Raw genomic sequence first — 20,447 nt, 5'->3', positions numbered from 1 at the left:
GCATTGTAGATAAATCTTTACGTTTCTTAAGTGCTAATGAGCATGAAGAAGGCTGTACACCGTGACATTTCAGTTATTTTTTTGGGGAGAAATCTCGTGAGGCGGCTGTAAGACAGTTCAGTTGTGTAGCGGCAGACTAAGTGGCGCATAGGATCCCGCGGGATTGCCGGTAAGCGGCTCCGGCTTGTTTGCCGGCCGTTCCATTAAAATGGGATCATCCCCGAGATGCAGATCGTGTGCGGACTGTCGGCCGCAGCGCGATGTGCTCGCAGTAAATATTTACAGCGAAATGCCCGAAACACGGAGGAGGATACTAAATTTTAAAAAGCTACCAGCTCGCCGGCTCGCCTGCCTTTCTTGTCAAGAAATATGAACATTTCCCAACTTATTTTTGTTTAGATTTTTACTTGCTTTGCCGCCGCTTGAAGCCGCAGAGTCTAACACAAATTGTTTTATCGCTTGTATTCACAAATGAAATGCCAGGAGCCAAGGCAAAAGATATATTGTGACTGCAATAGACTCAATTAAAACTTCGTATGACTTATGGCTGCATAACAATTGATTTTATAACACTCGATAAAGCTGCTAGACTAGCATTCTATTATCTATCTATGTTATAATATGTGTTTTAACTGGTAGATCTGTTATAGATACGACAATAGCATTAGAAAATACCAGACATGGCACAGGCTATAGAGTAAAAATATTAGATGCTTAACAGAATAAAATCTCTTTTCATAAACCACTTCTTATTTATTGCTATGTTACGTATGTTTTCCGCATAAATATTAATTTATTGTATAAATAAAATATATAAGTGCACAAAAGGTGGACTTATGCTAAAAGCACTTTCAGCAGGCTTCTTTGAGACAATGAATTTTCAAAAACCCTACAGCATACCGACCGGTACTTTTAACCTTCCATGTATTAGATATTTTGTTACGCTGATTTGCATATTGAGAGAATAATACCGTAACGGGAAGCGCTCGGGATCCTAGCTCTACGTCACGACCCGCCCCGAGGCGTCCATTGCGTAATTGTTTTAAACTCGTCTTTTAATTGTTCTATCGAGCCTCTCGATTTATGTGCCGACGTGATCTTCGGCTTAATGCCGTTCAGATTCATTTGCACTATTATTTCCGCGTCGCCGGCCCATGGGAATGTTGCGCCTACGCTCCATTCCGGACCTAATAATTGGAAGCTCACCCTTCGGCTATTAAACGCCTGCAGATAAATTAGCCTTTACATTTCGGCTTTATTTGCAACAGTACATTTTAGCACACAGGAGACACAATATCACCGAAGGAACTCCACAACAACAGGCGCTGAAAAGGAACGTTGCAGCTCGAGACACTCAAGTATGACGTATCAGACAAAACGTCTGCTAGTGGGCACGCGCTCGAGAGATTTACGAGTGTGTTTAAACTGGTTTTACTTTAATCCGTCGCACCAACTGGGTGGATTCGATCGTTAAATCAGTCGCTCTGCTGGAAGACAATATTGTCGTGCATTACCACCCAAGCGGTAGGCAGTTAAAATAACTTCAGGTTAACTATGGGTCAGCTGTGGCTGTAACGCGAGGAGGCTCGCTCCGCCGGTGATTGGCTCGTTACCTGAGCGTTCGAAAATAGAATCCTCATTCAATTACGCCGAATGGGAAGTAAATAAAAATTAAGCTGTTGCGCGGCGAATTTTCTTTTTGGCCGCGTTCGAAATTTAAATAATTCAGCGTCAGTAAAAGGAGCAATTAAGGTGGCGTGCGTCGGCGTGGCGATTGTTCGGGCGCGATCGGCGATCGCCGCGCCATTGTCCGTCGATATTAACAGTCGGAGGCGGCAAAAACCAGCTGCTTTAGAATGACGACGCCACGGGCAAAAGCTTCTTTTGGTATTTATTTATTTAAATCTTCTAAAGATTTTATTATTATAGTATTGATTTAAGTATATAATTTAATCTACGATAATATCCTGAACAGCGAAGTCCTAAACAGGAGAAAAATGCTACGTTTAGCATAATTTGGTGCTTTTATCGTCTAAATATTCGTCGTTTAACCATACCAACATCAGTGTGGATAGTACAGAAATTTCATGCAAGATATTTCCACATTTGTCAAAATTCAACCGCCAATCGAATAGCGAGCTGTTGATTGAATTCGTATCGCGAGGGCTCAGCTCCCTCCCCCCCGCGCCCCCGCCGCGTCTCAACTTGTGGTATTTTTATCGTCTGTACACGTCTAAGAACGCGCGGGCGACACATTCCAAGCGAAGCTGCTTTTTTGCAGCGCCAACTTTCATTAGACGCGCGCCGCGAGCCCTGCATCCCCGCTTAATAAATGAGTTATGCCTTTATATCCAAGATGGCCGCCGCCCGTCCTTGGCGTCTCAGCATTTTAAATTGAGCACGACTTCACCTCAGATGAGAATGTTGGTTTTACTTGTCCTTTAATTAATCATGCTCCTGAATGTGTAATTTATGATGCTGCGATCTGGGATGGCGTGAGAAACATCAAATCAATGCGGCAATGACAACTACATTTGGACTTTAATAAAATCCGATCACCCGAAGATGGTAGGAGGGAGGAAAAAAGAGAATATCGGTCAGTGGTCGGCGGTCCGGCCGCGCTGTCACCTTGTACTGATTCTTCAAAAATGCGCACAAATATTTCCACATTCGGCCTGCACGTACGTACAGCCTTTTTGTAGAGTGTAAACTTCCTCGAGGCTCGTTGATGTCAACTTTCGTTGTATTTATTTACTCATTCATAGCTTTCTTGTATCCCTGAGGTCTTTGTTATTACTCGTTTTACAATCGTATTTTCCTGTCGTAAAATGTACGTCTACAGGAACATCGCAGCGCAGGCATCGACTTAAAAGTTAATGTTAAATTTTTACAGACGTATTTATATTCTGAATTTGTATAGAATAAATTCTTATTAAAACACCTATCAACGCAGAGACGTTCTGTTAACGGGCTTTTTTTCAATCCGAGATTTATACTGCGTTCTCTTAGGAAATAAAATAATCACGGCGTTGATTTGCATACAATGGTAAAATAATTTTACGCGCGTTCCGCCGCGCTTAATTCTACTTTTTATTTGTCTGCCGTCCTGTGCCGTGCCCTATCTACGAATCAAACGGACGCTCCATCTCCGCGTAAGTGTTAACTTTAATTCGCAGTCGAATGTATTTATTATATTGGTCCGAAATCATTTAGATCGCACTCGATCTCGTCTGGATGGGCATTTTACGAGGCAATAGAGAGGTGTAAGCTAAGTCGGCAGTAAACGAGATAAATATAACAGGTTAATCGGAGACAGATTATTGCTGTTAGATAGCTAATGTGATGGTTGCATGCTTGTTACATCAATCGAGGGGCATAAGCAGGTGGTATCATATCATCTAATAAACGAGTTTCGGATGCGCGGAGGTGCGTCAGACTGCGTGGCGATGGCGAGCCTCGCCCCCCGCGCCCCGCGCCCCCGCCGCCGTCCCCGCCGCCGCCGGCGACCGACGACATCCAGTCTACACCAGACCATTGTCTAATATATCCTACATACGTAAGTACGTAACTACGTACTACACCTACCCTTTGTTGGCGCATAATGGGAGCACTCTTCGTCTACTTACTCCAAGAGTTGCAAGTACTTTCATATTTATAGGAAATGTTGTTCCATCATAAATTTAGCACGAAATTGTGGCGACGGTCCACCGGACACAAAAGTCACGACTCCTCCCGCAAAAAGATGATCCTTAATCTGATTAAATCTCCATCGCGGCGGACGTCGGGCCGTGAAAGATTAATGAATATTTGTGCGAGGAATCCCGGATGTCCCGGAGATGGGTTGGCACGTAGTACTGTCATAATCATGTTAGCGGCGACTGGCCGGTAGCGGCACGCACGTACGCACGAGCGGCCGAGGACGCCGAGCCCTCACACCTTTATTCAGACTTTACGACGTCTCCACACGAACTTCACCTCGCGTCGCTATTGGACCAATCTCCCCAGCCACAGCAACCTGCAAAGGCATCTAGTACCCAATTAAGTGAATACGATTAAGCTCGCTTCTGTCATTTTTCAGTATGTACGAACCCTCAACCATAAAGCAACTAAGCAAACATGGAGACGCTGATAGTCCGTACGTTAATATAAGTGTTTTCACAACATGAATTATACATGGAGCTGTGTATTCAGAAGGAGTCTTTATCTCATATACCGCGGGTGCATCGAACACATTATGCCATGGATGCGCTACATTTTATTACACCCTAGAAAAAGTTTAATGCTCAGTCCGCCGGGTATTGTGTGTCTATACAGGTATTGCTACACACCATCCTGTGGCTTTAGTGTCGTTTAAGCGACAAGTATAACTTACGGAAAAGTATAAGCATTCGCAGGTAGAAAATCCAGATTGACGTATTCGCGCATTGAGTGACCTCAATAAACACAATCGTAAAATAATCAATTGTGACTCGGGAGAAATTAAACGTGAGAATGTATTGTTTCAGGCAGGCGTAAACAAAAACGAGAATCGCCCGTGTCGCGCTAACCAGCTAGCAGTTCGTTTCCGTCGCTGCGAACGGCCTTCCAAGTGAAGTGCTTTTTAATAAAACTTTTATGCACCTTTACCATATTATTGTTACTTTGGAAACAAAGCAGTTATAAAACCAATAAGTACATTGTTCAGCAGCCTTCCAAATGCTGAAAATTTATTTAAAAAATCGTCTGGTGTCGACACCACCGACGTGTGACGTAACATAAGGCGTCCAGTCTGGTTCGCAGCCAGCGGTAATCAAATCAGGGAAGTAAAACGATACGCATCTCGCCATTTTCCCACAACGACGCCGTATCAGATAGCCGTAAGCAATAAGGACATTTATCCTTCCTTCTTGAGGCGTACAGGGACTGATAGGTCATATTAATAGACCATTAGGACCGACTGTAACTTTGTATATGGAGGCTTTGGGATAGTCTTGAATAAGTGCACCCCAGGCTTTAAGGCTCCTTTCACGAGTTACTGACAAATAAATTATGCATATGCCAAAAGAGCAATACGACGCAAAAAATATTTAATCAATCACAAACCACTGCAGTTTTGACCGGCTCACCCAAGCAGGTGACGTCTGACATACATACGAAGGTGGATTAATTAAAATCTTATAATTAAAAATTATACGTGGTCATTCCCTCCAACGTGTACCGGTTTGTTTGACATACGCACTTGAGTGCAGCGTTGGAGCCTATAAAAGAAAGTGATTACTTTGGGCCAGGAGCCGAAGTAATTAATTATTTGATGGCAGGTTGTGGGAGCAATAAAGCCGAGTCATCAATGATTCAGCCGCGCAAACAAACCACGCGTGCGGCTCTCGCATTATCCGACATAAGACATCATAAACGGGGCACCATCATCTGGTCTTATAAAAAATTCATGCTCATCTCACATTTCGGCGCCCCTCTTAATTTCGCGTGAGGCTCTTCTAGGTCCGTGTAAAAACTTCGGGTGTCTTTTTATGACTTTTACTGCGGTATAATTGGGGAGGGGCGAGCGCTCGCGTCCCCGAGGTGACATAAATACACCCCCACTCCTCACCCCCGCGCCACCCGGCCTTTAATCTCATGTAAGACTGTACAGTATAATAGCACGGAAAGCAATTTCGCTCATGGAGCGCTTGAAAGCGCTGTCACCGCCGGACGACTGACAACACCGCGACTACTGGTTTTCCACTACCTCTACCATTAACTGGGGACATATTGTATCAATCCAAATAAAGGCCATGCAAATATACAACCCGAAACCCTTTATCTATAAGATTAGAGGCTGTTATTGTGGAACCTTTTAGGTAGTGATCCGGGTGTGAGCGACACACGTGTAATATATCTAAGTAGCGTCGTTGTAAATAGAGGAGACAGCAAAGAGAGGTGTCGTAGAGCGTCCCAGGTGGGTGCGTCGCTAATGGCTTTTGTATGTTACGTTGTGTTGCACCGCTCCCGACACGCCGATTTACAACCAAGGATCAGCGGTTCAAACCGAAAATGACAACATATTTTAGCTATAATATTATATTTATCTCTGGCGAAGTCAGTTCAATGAATATTAATAGCGCCCGATCTATATCGTTTCGCTGAAAAGCACTATTTGAACAATGGAAGTGATATAGAGAGCGCTGTAGTTCTCCGGTATCAAAGAGAGGCATGACCTCGAGAGAGTCAGCAAATGCGATTTCAATTTTATTAGAGGCGTCACTGATGCGCGAGGTGGCGCGGCGAAGGTGGTGGCGGGGCCGTGCATGTATTTATTTGCGAATTCCAAATAGCTTTCAATATGTAGAAGCGCGAGTGACTCCCGCCTGTCGATCCACTCCAATATCGCACTCTTTGTGAAAGTCGACGAGCAGACGACGCCATTATTTGAGTCGAGACGATTGACTCCGGGCAGTGCCGGTGTGTGGACGTCCATGATAGATCATCCGACCCAAAAACATAACCGTAATTGAGATTTCTATAACTGAAATGGAGAAGCCGATCCGTTTTTTGTGTTTGTTTGCATAATGTGAGTGGCGACGGCGCACTATCGCGTATCGGAAGCGGCCGCGGGCGGCAATTTGTATATTGTCATTATTAGATTTTCAGGGCGGAAAGTTCGGGTACGTTCATCCATCATAGAGTGACGGGCGTCCGATATCGCGCCTAATACGTATTGATTTCCCACTTAGCGTTTTTCTTGGGAATCGCGGCGCTCCACCCTTCCGGGCGGCGGCTAACGAGCTGTTTGTCCTCACTCCGCGGAGCCGCCGCCTTAACGAAGCCAAGCCTGCATCTCCATTCCGATTCATTACCCTACATTGCAAAATCTGTGCAAGATTGAAGATTTTGCTCATTTTGGAACGTAAAGCTAGTTTAACAATCAAACAACTTGGAAAACCTACAAATATTGATATCATTTCTAAGAAGCAATAACACGACATGTTGCGACTTAGGAGATGCATTTCAAATATTGAAATGTGGAAAGTGGTCGTCTGGGCGGGAATGATAAGTTTTATATTGGCTTCATTTAGAAAATGTAAAAGTCCGATGCTGCAGACACACTTTAGTTTCGAATCTCGCTGATGCTCGTATGATGGGACATGAGACATGATACTTAAAGGGTGTCTGAGATGCGTGTGGGAGGGTAGGTGGTAGGCAAAGGTGTAGGTAGGTTAGGTACTTACATTTACCTAAGTGCTGAAGAAAAGATTGCGTCACCAAGGTCCCCGGTGGGGGCGGGGGGGGGGAGAACAATGGTTTCGGTTCTCACACGTGTGGAGGATTATTTGCATTCGGAAATAAAGAGAGGAATGATAAAAGAAAGGCGCGAGTTGTCCCCCCGCGCCTCGGGCGGGGGTGGGTGTGGGGTGCGGGGGTGCGCGGCGCGCGGGGAGGGGGGAGGCTCGTTACGCGAACAATGGAGAAATAATGTACAGATTGCAGTGAGCGATGCGCCGGGCAGGTGCCGCGCGCATGTGTGCCACACTGCACCCGTAACTTGCCTAAGTATACGGGCGCGCTTTTAAGAATCAATAACAACGTATTCAGTCTATGTAAAACTATTCTCAGAGCCAATTTGCAAACAGTCGCCGGGCTGGACTCGCACAATTCCACGTAACGAGGCACATGCGACAAATCGCTGCTAGATGCTAGTGGATGCGAGGACGCCGCATTAATGCTAGATTGTTAACTAACACGGAGCCGAGGCTGAACCGTTTAATAGAGGATGCCCTCATAGGAAGCGCAAGCAATCACAACACAATCACCCCATCGTGGCGTGACACCGAAATCGTCCTCGCTCATATAAGTATAAATTAATCCATTTAGAGCGCGCGGCCGGCACCGACCGCTAACCGACGATTAACGGAAGCGTCTACTTAACTAATTTAACCCCGGGTGGTTTTAACAGAATGGATAGCCGTGATTACTGCGCAGTACGACCGGCGACGCGCTGACGCATGCGCTGATCCTGCCCGTATTGCCCTATAATATTTGATAGTAATTAATGATTATCTACATAAACATGTAAATAGTATAAGATAAGACTCTAACGCATACCAAAAACGCTTATTTTGAAACTTTTCATAAAGAAGCATGAAAATTTTCCATTCTGAAAATTCGTCTCTACCTCTAGTTTTGCTAGTCGCAGCCGTGGGGAATAAAGCCTGTGCCTGGCAGGAGTCAGCCAAGGTTCATATTTAATGTGGAGCGGCAGTCAGGCCTCCGTCTTCTCACTAGCCTGCAAGATTAGTCTTCGCCCGCGACATTTTAATAACACTGATCAAATACAGAACAAAAGTATGTGGACAAAGCTCTCGACTCGGATGAAAGTTAAAAGGGTCGCGGCGGGAGGGGGAGCGGCCCGAATGCCTTATTCCCTCCACAATTCCGAGGTATTTCGTGTTCTTCATACGCAAATATATCCTCGTTATGACGGCACACGTGAGCCGGTATTGCGTGCCCGACAGATGTAGTCTTCGAGCAAGGAAAGATTGGGCAAATTGTCTCCGCGAGGGAAATTGGATCTAGCAATCACTACGGCAACGCCGCCCCCAGTGCGTCAGACAAATTGTTACACAAACTGTGTTCTTCAGAAACTAAGGTGTTTCAAAGGCGCTCGCGGATTTGCTTTTATACACTCGTACGGCGCGTAACGATCGCCCAATGTTCCGGGATTGTATGAAAGTGTGTTATTTATTGCAGTTTTTCGTTTCAGGTATTTGGCCGCTGTATGCTGTATGTTCTGCTTGAACTGAATTTGAGTAAACTGATGTCATCAATTTATTTATCTAATAATTATACATTGTACATGTTCGACAGACGGACCGACACATTTTTTTCGGTGATTTTTGAGATTATGGGATGTATTTTATTTTAAGTCTCAAACCTATGTTCATAACCGAAAAGTTACTAAGATATAAGTATATTTTTTTCTACTACTTCAATAAAAATAAAAAAAATTACGATTGTATGGTTAATGAAATTGCATGAATACTTTAATAAATGTTAGGAAAAAAAATACCATTTAAATATTTCTTCAATATACTTATACATATAAAAAAATATTTGAATGTGGTTTTGTTTCTAAAAATATACATTACTAACCCATATATGCCCATAACTAGTTTTTTTTATCAAGTTGTTTTACTTTGGGATATGATTAAGATTCAGATTCTAAGTGCAAATATGCAAAAAAACTCAAGTGGGTCGTTAGCGACCCTCTGCGGGCATATATGGGCTAGGGCATGCAATACCGCAATACCGGTATTCGTAATACCGGTATTAGGGACAAAACTCACGCTTTTTTCAATACCGGTATTGAAAGTTAATACCGGTATTGAAGTAATACCGGAATCGGACTTTTTTAGGCTATAATAAAGCGATTAAGATATAGTATTCCTAAGTACTGTGAAAGCGCACTTGTTTCCAACCGTTTGATGCATTTTTCAGCCGTTTGATATCTACTGTTGACCATGCATAAACGGACACTGGATGTAAAAATAATATTTTTTTGTAAAATTTAAACTCTAATACTCAATTCTCGTAAAAATCTATTACAAAAAACTGAATTTCATTGCTTTTTCTCGTTTTATTTTGACGTATACGACCTTTAATCACAATATATGCCATTTATTACAAGGAAATTTAATACCGGTATTAATACCGGGATCCCGGTATTGAGTTGCAATACCGGAACTCAATACCGGTATTGAAAATAGTTCCGGTATTGCATGCCCTAATATGGGCTAAGGTAACATTGCCTTCTGGTGGCATTACAAAATTCCACCTGTATTACTAGAAAACTAGTAGATTTCATGCACAATTTAAGTTTATTAACTACAGTCAACCATAAAATTGTTTAAATAATAATATTTCATTTAAAAAAAAACTTCTTAATTTTTTACTGCTGGGCAAAGAACTCCCCGTTTTACTTCCATCTTTGAACATTGCCAGAATAGCTTTCTTTTTACTTGAGATGAACATTATGTTTGAGATAGATGGAGATACATTTGAGGTTATGTCTGTACCTCCAGAAAGTAGCTTGACTAATTGCATTACTTGTTTAGTCTAAACATGATAAGCCTCCAATATATTTGGAAAAACACAACTTAGAAACATAAATTAATGTACCTTATCTTATTGAACTGAAGCTTCAGATACTACACAAGAGGTGGATGTTTTATGTGTCTAGGGATACATATATTATAATATAATCATATATATTTATGCTTAATGGCTGGCATGTTAGGCCAGCACTTGACAACAGCGTTTTACGGGAGGAAATCCATCCAGAATTCCCGAAGTGTACAGATGGCCATCAGCACTATCAGCAGCCCTTTTTTAGGGTTCCGTAGCCAAAATGGCAAAAACGGAACCCTTATAGATTCGTCATGTCCGTCTGTCCGTCTGTCCGTCTGTCCGTCTGTCACAGCCGATTTACTCGGAAACTATAAGTACTACAGTGATGAAATTTGATGGGAATATGTGTTGTATGAACCGCTACAAAAATATGACACTAAATAGTAAAAAAAAGAATTGGGGGTGGGGCCCCCCATACATGTAACTGAGGGATGAATTTTTTTTTTTCGATGTACATACCCGTGTGGGGTATCAATGGAAAGGTCTTTTAAAATGATATAAAGTTTTCTAAAAAACATTTTTCTTAAAGTGAACAGTTTTTGAGATATCAGCTCTCAAAGTCGTAAAAAGTATGTCCCCCCCCCTCTATTTTTATAACTACGGGGTATAAAATTCTAAAAAAAATAGAGGTGATGCATGCTAATTAACTCTTTCAACGATTTTTGGTTTGATCAAAGTATCTCTTATAGTTTTTGAGATAGGTTGATTTAAGCTACGGAACCCTTTGTGCGCGAGCCCGACTCGCACTTGGCCGGTTTTCTTAAATAAAATTACTGCACCTTCATGAGGCTCTTTAAAAAGTAACGTTATAATGCTGCTAATACCAAATTACTTGAATAATTTCCCTATTGCAAAATATTTTTATGCCATACCATTTTCCTTCAACACACAGATTCATTCTAATATATTAAGAACATAATTTAAAATTTTAGAATGAATCTTAGTTATTGAGTATGTAACTGTGTTCCTAGCAGAATAACTACCACACAAAAGTTTAACTGCATCTTGATGTTACTGAGTAGGTTCAGCGGGAACCAGCACAGCTCTGTACAAGTGTGTTCCGATGACACACGGGCAGAGTGAATAGCACATTCTGGTATGAAAGCACATACATCTCCTTAACATTGTATATTCAGCCCAATATAAAAGATAATAAACTAATAATTTAGCTCACCTCATTCTTGTCCAGCTCTTCAAGGTGCATATCATTCCTATGCTTCTCGTAGATCGCTCGAGCGAGAGCACTTCTAGGCCTGTAGAATCCATTCATGCTTGAACTAGTCATTTCTATGAGTGTTTTACTAAGGGACTGTGGTGCAGGATTCGTCAGGAGACGTGGCGGGATGTGCTCATCTCTCCAACAGATTTATTTACAGTCCTTTCGGTTATAACAATACAAGTCAGTGTTTACATTCGTGTTTTGAGAGTTTGCGCTAATAGTACACAGTAAAAACAAAGAGTTACACAGTAGTGTGAGAGGTAAAATGCTCATTCTTAAATAAACTCATCATTTAAGTGATAACATGGGAAATACCGGCAGTAAACAATGGTTAAGAAATTCTAACCTTATCCGATTATTATGAGGAGGTCACGACATAATGTTTGTGAATATAACTTTTATGGCGAGGATCAATACTGGGACATTAGAAAAGGCTTCTATAATAGTTTAATTTGCCATTGTTTGGGAAATATATTATGAAACTTAAAGGAAATTGAAACTTCGTGAATGTATCAGCGTTTTTTGACATTCATATTTGACAACGTCAGTCAGTGCAGTGTCAAAATAATGGTTGCTTTGCTTCCGTCAGAGGGCGCTTTTGAGAGTGTTTATAAAGTACGCTTTAGTCATCGAAAATAGATTAAGGTTCTTGCTCAAGTTGATAATTTGAACGAATACAATTTATTTACATATTATAAAAAGGAACACAATAGTTTATTATGCTCGCATCAGTTGTTGTTAGATAGAAAAGGATTGTCATTTTAATTAATCTTACTGTTATATTATATTGTGTGTATTAAGTGTCTTCGTAAACACTCTGTAATATTTTCAAATGATGAAAAATTTGAAAAATGCTGAAACCGGAAATACCTTTTACCAAACACAAAGTTACATTACTTATCACGTGATATTCATCCTTTAAATATTCTAATTAAATACTATTTAAAAATAGATTATTAGATTACAAAATTAGATTAGGCAACTATTAGATAATGTTAGATATACTAAAGTGTGCCTTCGGCCTTAAAAGTAAAAATAACTAAGTACCTAAGTATGTAAGATTGTTATTACCTTTTCTTCTTTTGTGTCTCTTAACGCTCTTCCCACTGTTTCCTTTACCATCGACTTCATTTTGATTTAGTAGGTACCTTGGTATTGGTACCTCAAAAAATCTCAGCAGCACTCAATCAAGTCCCGTTTTTCAAAACAAACACCGAATGCTCAATAACAATCAAGCAAATATTATGTTTCTAAGAGTCAGTTAAAACTAACTTCTAAGTTTGAAGTTAAGATAAGTAACTCAGGTGTTTTAATAAATGCACATTTCACACTGATCTAATTGAACTGTTTGTGTTAACTGGCAGTTTTCGTTGCGTATTTGGCTGGTGAAAGGTGATTGTTGTTGATTTGCTTCGAGCTCGAGATCAAAATCCCGGTTCGGCCTTGGCCGTGACTGATTACCAGAATACTGACGTTGCGCTTGAGCAGGTTCGTTGTTGGACAACACTTGTACCTGCACTCAATAAAACCAATATTTAATTCATCCTAGATATAATTAGGTCTTTAGCTATAAAATTGCAGTTCTTCATACGAGTCATTTCAAATAGAAAAAAAAAATGTATTGGCTTTGTATTTTAATTTCAAATTAATTATCTGTTAAAAAATTACATTCTTTTTTCAAACTCAGTGTTTTGTTTGATTGATTAGCGTTGTATTTTAATTACCTACTTACATTTGAAAAAAAATCGTCATAGGTAAATAAGTAGTTAATATTTTTAAAAAATGTGTTGGAATATTATTTCCATCGTGGCATGCACCATCGTAACAACAAAGACGCGTACTTAGGGAAAGAAATGTACTAGAAGAATAAATATTTGTAAATAAAATTTGACTAACCTTTCGTCGAATTGGAGGAATCCTCAGAGTGTGAAAGGGCTCCATTTTATTTTGGTGAAACTATGAATGAACACAGAAGTCTTGGTCCATAAGTAACACTTTTAGCAAGATACGCACTCACTCACATACACATAGGTATATTACTTTATTCATTTTGGTAGAATAAGAGTAATAAATATCTACGATATACTTGGCATATCTATTAGTACCTACTGAAAAAATCTACTATGCAGACACGTTTTGATAAGATACTTATTAGATAACACTTTCTGATAATCTTACTCTCGATATACAGACAACTAGGAAGGTATTTATTTATCCTCATCACAGACTCATATTTATTTATTTAATTACACATTTTGCGTAGGTCAGTTCGACTTGGAAGACAACATTGAACTAAGTAATTAAACGATTTATTAACAGTATTCATGAATATTAATTTAACATTAAATTGTTATCCTTGAATTAATAAACAGTGATAAAATTAATTTTAATAGGTCGATATTTCCTCATACATTTTCCTTACAACCAACTCACTATAGTTACCAGGCAATATAATATTATTATTGTTTATTAAGATAGTATATGTTTGTATTGTGTATTCAAGCACCTACCTATTGGTAAACTAGACGTTTTAGACAACAATATTTAAGTATAGTTAAAGCTGTTTGGATTATAACTAAGACGCACTATATCTTATAAACACTTTTTATAGTTCAAGATGTGCATGTAAAGTATATTATTTAAGTAACTTATTTACCAACAATACCTTTTAGCTTTTTTCAATTCAGGAAAAGATATGTGTGTGGAGTGGCGGATAAGGTCACGTCCTCTCAGTCAAGAGACTGTTATGATGTGATTTTTGTGTTTTAATTAAATTTTAGTGCAATACACGTACTCTCACGGTGAGGGAACATATCATGAGGAAACCTGCAAATCTAGATTTAGATAGATATCTAAACTCACCCACCCGCAATGAACAAGCATGGTGCGAAATGTTCTAAGTTTGAGACTTTTAGACCTTAGGGATTCCATTCGAGGTACCCAGGCGCAGGCGGTACTCAGGTATACTCCCCCGCAAAGTACCTATAGAATAGTTCATAATGTATAGGTACATACAGTTATGGCATACCCTTTTAATGTGGCTCCTTAACCAACTTCATGTGAGTTAATAACTTATGCGTGATAAAGGTTTAAAAAATAATACAGTGTAACCTTACCAATAATTAGTGGCCTGTGCAGGAAATTACCCTCAGATTGTCATTACAATTTCGAAAATTGCGGCTATTTTAATTACTTAATATTACGGGTAAGCCGGCCTGCAATTAAATCATTTGTTATTATCGGAAAATGGCGGCATTTACAGCAATTTTGAATTACGAACGAACAATATGGATTCCCGATCAGTCGGCCGCCCCGGGCCTGCCCTGGCGATGGCGCGAACTCAGGACATTTAAAATAATTACAAGCCGTTGGAAGAAACAGCCAGTGTTTCGAGACCATTACTTATATTTTAATCCCGAAAATGGTCTTAAAGTACACACTTAGTGCCTATTGGCACGGCCGGCTATCAATGAAAATTATAAATTTGTAATACTTACCCTCAAATGAATTATGACATGATGCATATTATTCAGGGTAGGAATCGCCTTAAATAATTTGTGTTTTATAAGTATAATGTATCGGGAAAATTTACTAAATTACCGGGCCATCTCATGTAGAGCATTGAATTTATTGATCGTACCTTGTAAAGATGCTGTGGGTATCGGCCCACCGGACGTCACGGGTAATTTGGAAAAGAAAACACATCGCGAAAATTGTCGCTAATGAGAATTTTGTAACTGTTAATTCAGCAACCGTGAGAGTTGATGCTCTACATGCCTATAGGTAGGTACACATAATAGCCATAGGTACTACCCGTCTCTATATACTTATTTGCATACCAAATATTTATTATTATTTGCATAAAAACGAGTTCTCGAGTGGAGACCACGAACAGGCAAACGCAGCGTGGGACGCCCTCCTGCCCGCTGGACTGACGACCTTAGGCGGGTGGCGGGTAGTGGTTGGATGAGGAAGGCCGAGGACCGAGTGTTGTGGCGCTCCTTGGGAGAGGCCTATGTCCAGCAGTGGATGATTATTGGCTGATGATAGCATACCAAATGCGGGGGTTTATCTAGAAAACGTCCGGTCAGTGGTGCAGTGGTTAGTTATTCTTACTGTAGTGCCGAGGGTTCAGATATGGTTCCGCACCAGGGTGGACGGCAGTAGGCTCTACCCATATTGCATACAGCCTTAGCTGAACCTTGGCGAAAAGTGCGGAATTGAGGTATTTGACGTGTGTGTTTTGAGACAGTATGTTTACAGACAAACCTTACCAAGTCTCATGCCAATAAGCATAAGGATCTATAAAATCATATTTATATACTTTATGGAAACCTGCCTACACACAGAGTCCTTATTACAAATTAAACAATAACCTCAACAAGATGAAGCGTATCAGAAAATAAAAGCAAGTGGTCAGTTTCATTTAAATCCGTGCTCAGTTTTTGCACCCCCAACCGCATTCTCACAGAGACCTGATGCACTTCACTTCTGATTGGATCATTACCGAGTTCATCATACCGACTACGATCCTCGGGGCGAGAGCGAGACAGCTACACCTCCCCGCCTGCGCCAGACAGAGACGCACGACCTGCGCAAGCGCATCGCCCGGGAATTATTTCATATCATGATTATTGGAACTTTATTGCACTTCGTAACTAACAATTGACATTAGGAAATGCAATTTCATATTGATTTCGATATCGTTTTGTTTTTAAGTAATGCTGCAAATCTTTCTATGATTTGCGGCTAACCGGTGCAAATATGGGGCCGTGAGTACTTGAGCGGAGGTTTTCCTCTCGGCTTTTTATTGGTTCAGAGAAAACAAACTGTCTATATTGTTTTAGGTATCGTTATAGGAATTATACTTAGTCGTAAGAAAAGATTTTTGGTAATACCTATATTAAATTAAGTATTGTCAAAATATAATGTATGTAGGTATATTGTTTAAGTACTATTTATAATTAAAACTATGTGAAAGTTTACTACAGTATTTTTGTACACCTTCCTCATCCATTGTTCAAGTCATTCCTCCGCACAAAGATCGCCTGGTAGAGGCTTTTAGCGATTAGGCCGCCTATGCCTGTTGATAAATATTCACAGTATAAAATAGATATTTTGTGTTTGTTAACTCAATAAAGTAGTATTATATTCTAAAGCAGTTATAAGAATCTACATAGTTAATTTATTTCTTTATAACTTTGATGTGGCTTCTGTTAGCCACCAGTAATCCATGCCAGCAATCATCAAATCGTTGATGCCCGATGAACGTTTAGTAGAGACAGAAAATTGCCTTAACACAGACCGCTGGGAATGGAGAGCTTCAGCTGAATAAAACCACTAAACAAGCAATTACAGCGTTACCGGAGGCATTAAGTTATCGAAAATTTAGTATTTCTCACCGGCCGGAAGATGGCGCAGGGGTCACGTACCGACGTAATCAGCCGCCAACAATGACTCAAACACCACAAAATATGTACCTAAATGACTTTTATTTAATTTGGTAGCTAGCCTGGTGTACTCAACCAAGGGTATCAAGAAGTACTTCATTGGTAGTGGTAGCATACTATATAACACTTTACATTCCACGTAACTTACCTTAATAATTGATTAATTTGTAGTAGGTAAGTATGTAAGTAAATTAATTTTTCATCTATGTTCAATGTTTCAACTAAGCAATCATCACACACACGGTGTAAATAGTTTTGTGATGCAGTTGAATAAATTAATCTCTACCATTTGAACTTCGTGTTCAGTATTTACCTCTACAAATTGTGTATACTGACTGTTAAATTTATTATATTGAGGAGGTCAGATATCTGCGTGGCAGACCATACATACAGCCGCTTGAGTCAAAATTGAATGTCTTCAGTAAAAACTAAATCTAATCAATCTCGGCCGGCATCTGTTTACCCGTATTGTGTAACCGCATTTATTGCCATTAAAGGCAGCTTTCTTCACTTTAATTTATACGCAGTATTCGTGGCTGCCACACAGTATCACGTTCACGATTAGGCAAACGACGAAACGTATAAATTTCGTATACGTCGCCTACCTATCAGATGGTGAGACATTTTAACTCGGTGAAAGGGTTAACAAGTCTCAAATAATTGGCTGATAAATAAAGGCTGCCGAGATTGACGCTTTGGTTAAAATACTATTTACCATTCTCACTGGAAAACACATTAAACTCATGTCGTAAAGTAGGCCACTCGATGCCGGTTAATGTATCAAGTGACATAACTAAATCGATCGATTCCAAAACCATAGTGTCTCACCACGAACCATAGACTATAGGGGGCAATACCCGCAAGATGGAAATGAATTAACCGTAATTGGAATAATCGAGCCGAGTAAAACAAAACAAAGGGTAAAAGTCCGCCGCAAGGATTTCAATTTGGAACGTGATCAGAGAGTTTTCATTTACCGGCTGGTGATTCGATGTGTCTATCTCGGTAATGACTGCCCGACAATCGAATGATCCTGCGATTCGATTCTACCTCTATCTGCTCTATGGGAGCTGTCATTATGGGCATGGCGTACTTAGGCTTGTTAATAATATGCTAGGGCACAAAAAATATGTAAAGCCTACCGAACAGTGTCGCTCACATCTGCACTGGCACTGTCGGGCTTGCTGCCTCTCGACCTCAGAATACAGGAGGCAGCAAATCTGTACAAATCAAAAAAACTCTTGTCAGCTGACTACCTCCCACCGGGCAAAGATCTCGAACAGAATGTAGGGTACTTGGACTTACCACATCCGTCCACACTTACCTCTACCAAGTACGAGATCCTTGAAAACACCACCCTGCTGGACACCGGCTCCCAAATCTTCACGGATGGAAGCAAGATAGAGGGAAAAGTCGGCGCCGCCCTAAGTTGGTGGGAGGATGGCAAAGAAAAACTGTCCGAGACTTTTGGTCTCCACCCATCGTGCACGGTCTTCCAATCGGAACTTTATGCACTTCACAGGGCAACAAAACTGGTGAGCTCTAGCACGGATAAAAAAGTGAACATCTTGAGCGACTCGAAATCATCACTCGATCTGCTCCAAAATCCGAAACTCAGCCACCCCCTGGCAAGAAGCATAAAGGAAAACATTGCGAGGGCTGTGAGCGATGGCGGAGAGATACAAATGTTCTGGTTGAGGGCGCACGTAGGAACTGCCGGGAACGAAAGAGCCGATGAGCTCGCCAAAACAGCAGCACTACACAGCACCTCCCACGACTACGACAAAGTTCCCCTGTCCTATGTCAGAAAAAAGATCAGAGAGGAATCGGTCCGAAAATGGCAAGATCGATACGCGACCTCCAGTACAGGAGCAGTCACGCGTAAATTTCTACCGGATGTCAACCAAGCATACCGAATTACGCGAACTTCTAAATTGACCCCTGCTCACGTACAAATGCTGACCGGACACGGGGGGATAGGAGAATATTTGTACAGATTCAAACTTAAAGGAAGCCCTGGATGTGATTGCGACCCCAACATCAGTGAATCGGTATGGCACATCATTCTGGACTGCCCCCGTTTTCTTGCTGCAAGACATGATCTGGAGACATCGATAAACAGGAACTTGGTGGAGTCGGAATTAAAAGATATTCTGGCAGACACCAATCACAGACCTCATTTCCTATCATACGCAGATCGAATCTTCCGAGTAGCAGCAAGGAGAAACAGCACAATTTCTCGCCCTGAAGCCCAATCAACATCAGTATTCCAATCATCAAACCCGACCATCTCAGCACCACAACAAGTGACTCCAAAAGCAACAGCGACAAACCAGCTGTTGTCTTGTGGCGAAAAAGGAGAAGCCGGACTAAGACGCCGAAGTGTGGCTCTGTTCATGGACAGTAGCAGCGAAAGACTCGGCATCAGCTTCTGCGTCTCGGGGGCGCGAAAGCGTGTAGCCATATCACCCGGCCTAGCCTCTCTCCTAAATGGAAGCACATCCAAAGCTACCATGAAACGTAAAGCCTATGACGCATTGCCGGTAACACTAGTGGGAAATCAGTCCTGCAGATTAGTACGATGCCGTAACAAGACCATCGCACTATTGGAATGGGCCGATGACACCCCGTTTGTCCAGGCATGCTCATGGCTCACTACGCTTGGAGAGAGAGCACAAGATAGTAACGTCCCCAAGATAATAAGCGTAGACGCAATGGTGATCGAGCATAAGAAAGGTGAAATTGTTGACCAGCTGGGCTGCCTAAAAGCCTCAAAACAACACGAAATAGTTGTGTATGAGGACAGAGGTGAAGACCTAAGCTTTCTCAGTGGACACATACCCGTGAGGAACAACAACCACCAACAAACTGAAGCGGTCACCGGATCAGAACGCCTACAGGAGAGGATGGCTTCCGAGTCCGTCGCTGCTGCTGAACAGCAGGAAATAAATATGAGGATGCAGAGCAGAATCTCGCAGGGGCGCGCACAAGGGTTCCTTCAGGCATTCAAATCAGCTGCCCAAAGCCTTATGGGGAAACCACAGAGGACACCTGAGTGGCGCCAAATCCCCAAAGGCCCCATCCGAAAAAGAACGGCCCAAAGAACCATAACAAGAGCCGACATGGGTCAGGTGGTCCCACCGAAGCTAAAAACAGCAACCTCCCCTAAAGAGCATTTGGAGAATGCCGTCATAGAATTTGTGGCAATAACAACCGCCACAAAGCAGGTAAACCTCTTGTCGTGCAAAACCATCATGCAGACCTACAGGCAAGAAAACGAAGGCCGGCTAAAAATTCTACTCGAGGAGGCCGAAGCCTGCATATACGATAACAGTAGTTGCCAAGTCCTCAGAGGCAAAATGACTGGAGCGTATATGGCGGCTTACAGCGAGGAAAGCGGATTTGTACCCTGGGAATGCAACTCCTCAAAATTTACTGTGCCACACAACAACCAAATAGTGGTCGTCGCCCAGTGCACCAGGATTATGCTAGAGGATAAAATCCTAGCAAAAGTGGAAACCATCAACGCCAACTGGAATCACTGGACGATGCCCACTATCACTTGGGTGAACGGGGTACCTGGATGTGGGAAGACAACCTGGGTGATAAATAACTTC

General features: G+C 41.4%; 1 protein-coding gene across 3 annotated transcripts in view; it reads right to left on the bottom strand.

Moving 5' to 3' along the window:
• Positions 1 to 13,445, bottom strand: part of LOC105392071 (protein-L-histidine N-pros-methyltransferase) — a 50,971-nt gene extending 37,526 nt beyond the window's left edge. The window contains exons 1-2 of one of the 3 annotated variants that reach the window (XM_048631579.1): positions 13,277 to 13,415; positions 11,336 to 11,539 (exon numbers count right to left, since the gene is read on the bottom strand). In XM_048631579.1, coding sequence (XP_048487536.1) covers positions 11,336 to 11,446 — 111 coding nt within the window. In that variant the 5' untranslated portion in view covers positions 11,447 to 11,539; positions 13,277 to 13,415. Of the gene's footprint in view, positions 1 to 11,335; positions 11,540 to 11,726; positions 11,924 to 13,276 lie in introns of those variants that run through there. The other 2 variants (XM_038116350.2, XM_038116354.2) reach the window with 2 other exon arrangements.
• Between the last annotated feature and the right edge of the window lie 7,002 nt (positions 13,446 to 20,447).

Source organism: Plutella xylostella, chromosome 29 (genome assembly GCF_932276165.1).
Source record: "Plutella xylostella chromosome 29, ilPluXylo3.1, whole genome shotgun sequence".
NCBI classification, from domain to species: Eukaryota; Metazoa; Arthropoda; class Insecta; order Lepidoptera; family Plutellidae; genus Plutella; species Plutella xylostella.
The sequence above is the reverse complement of the archived record's forward strand: the minus strand, read 5'-3'. Positions and strand labels throughout refer to the sequence as shown.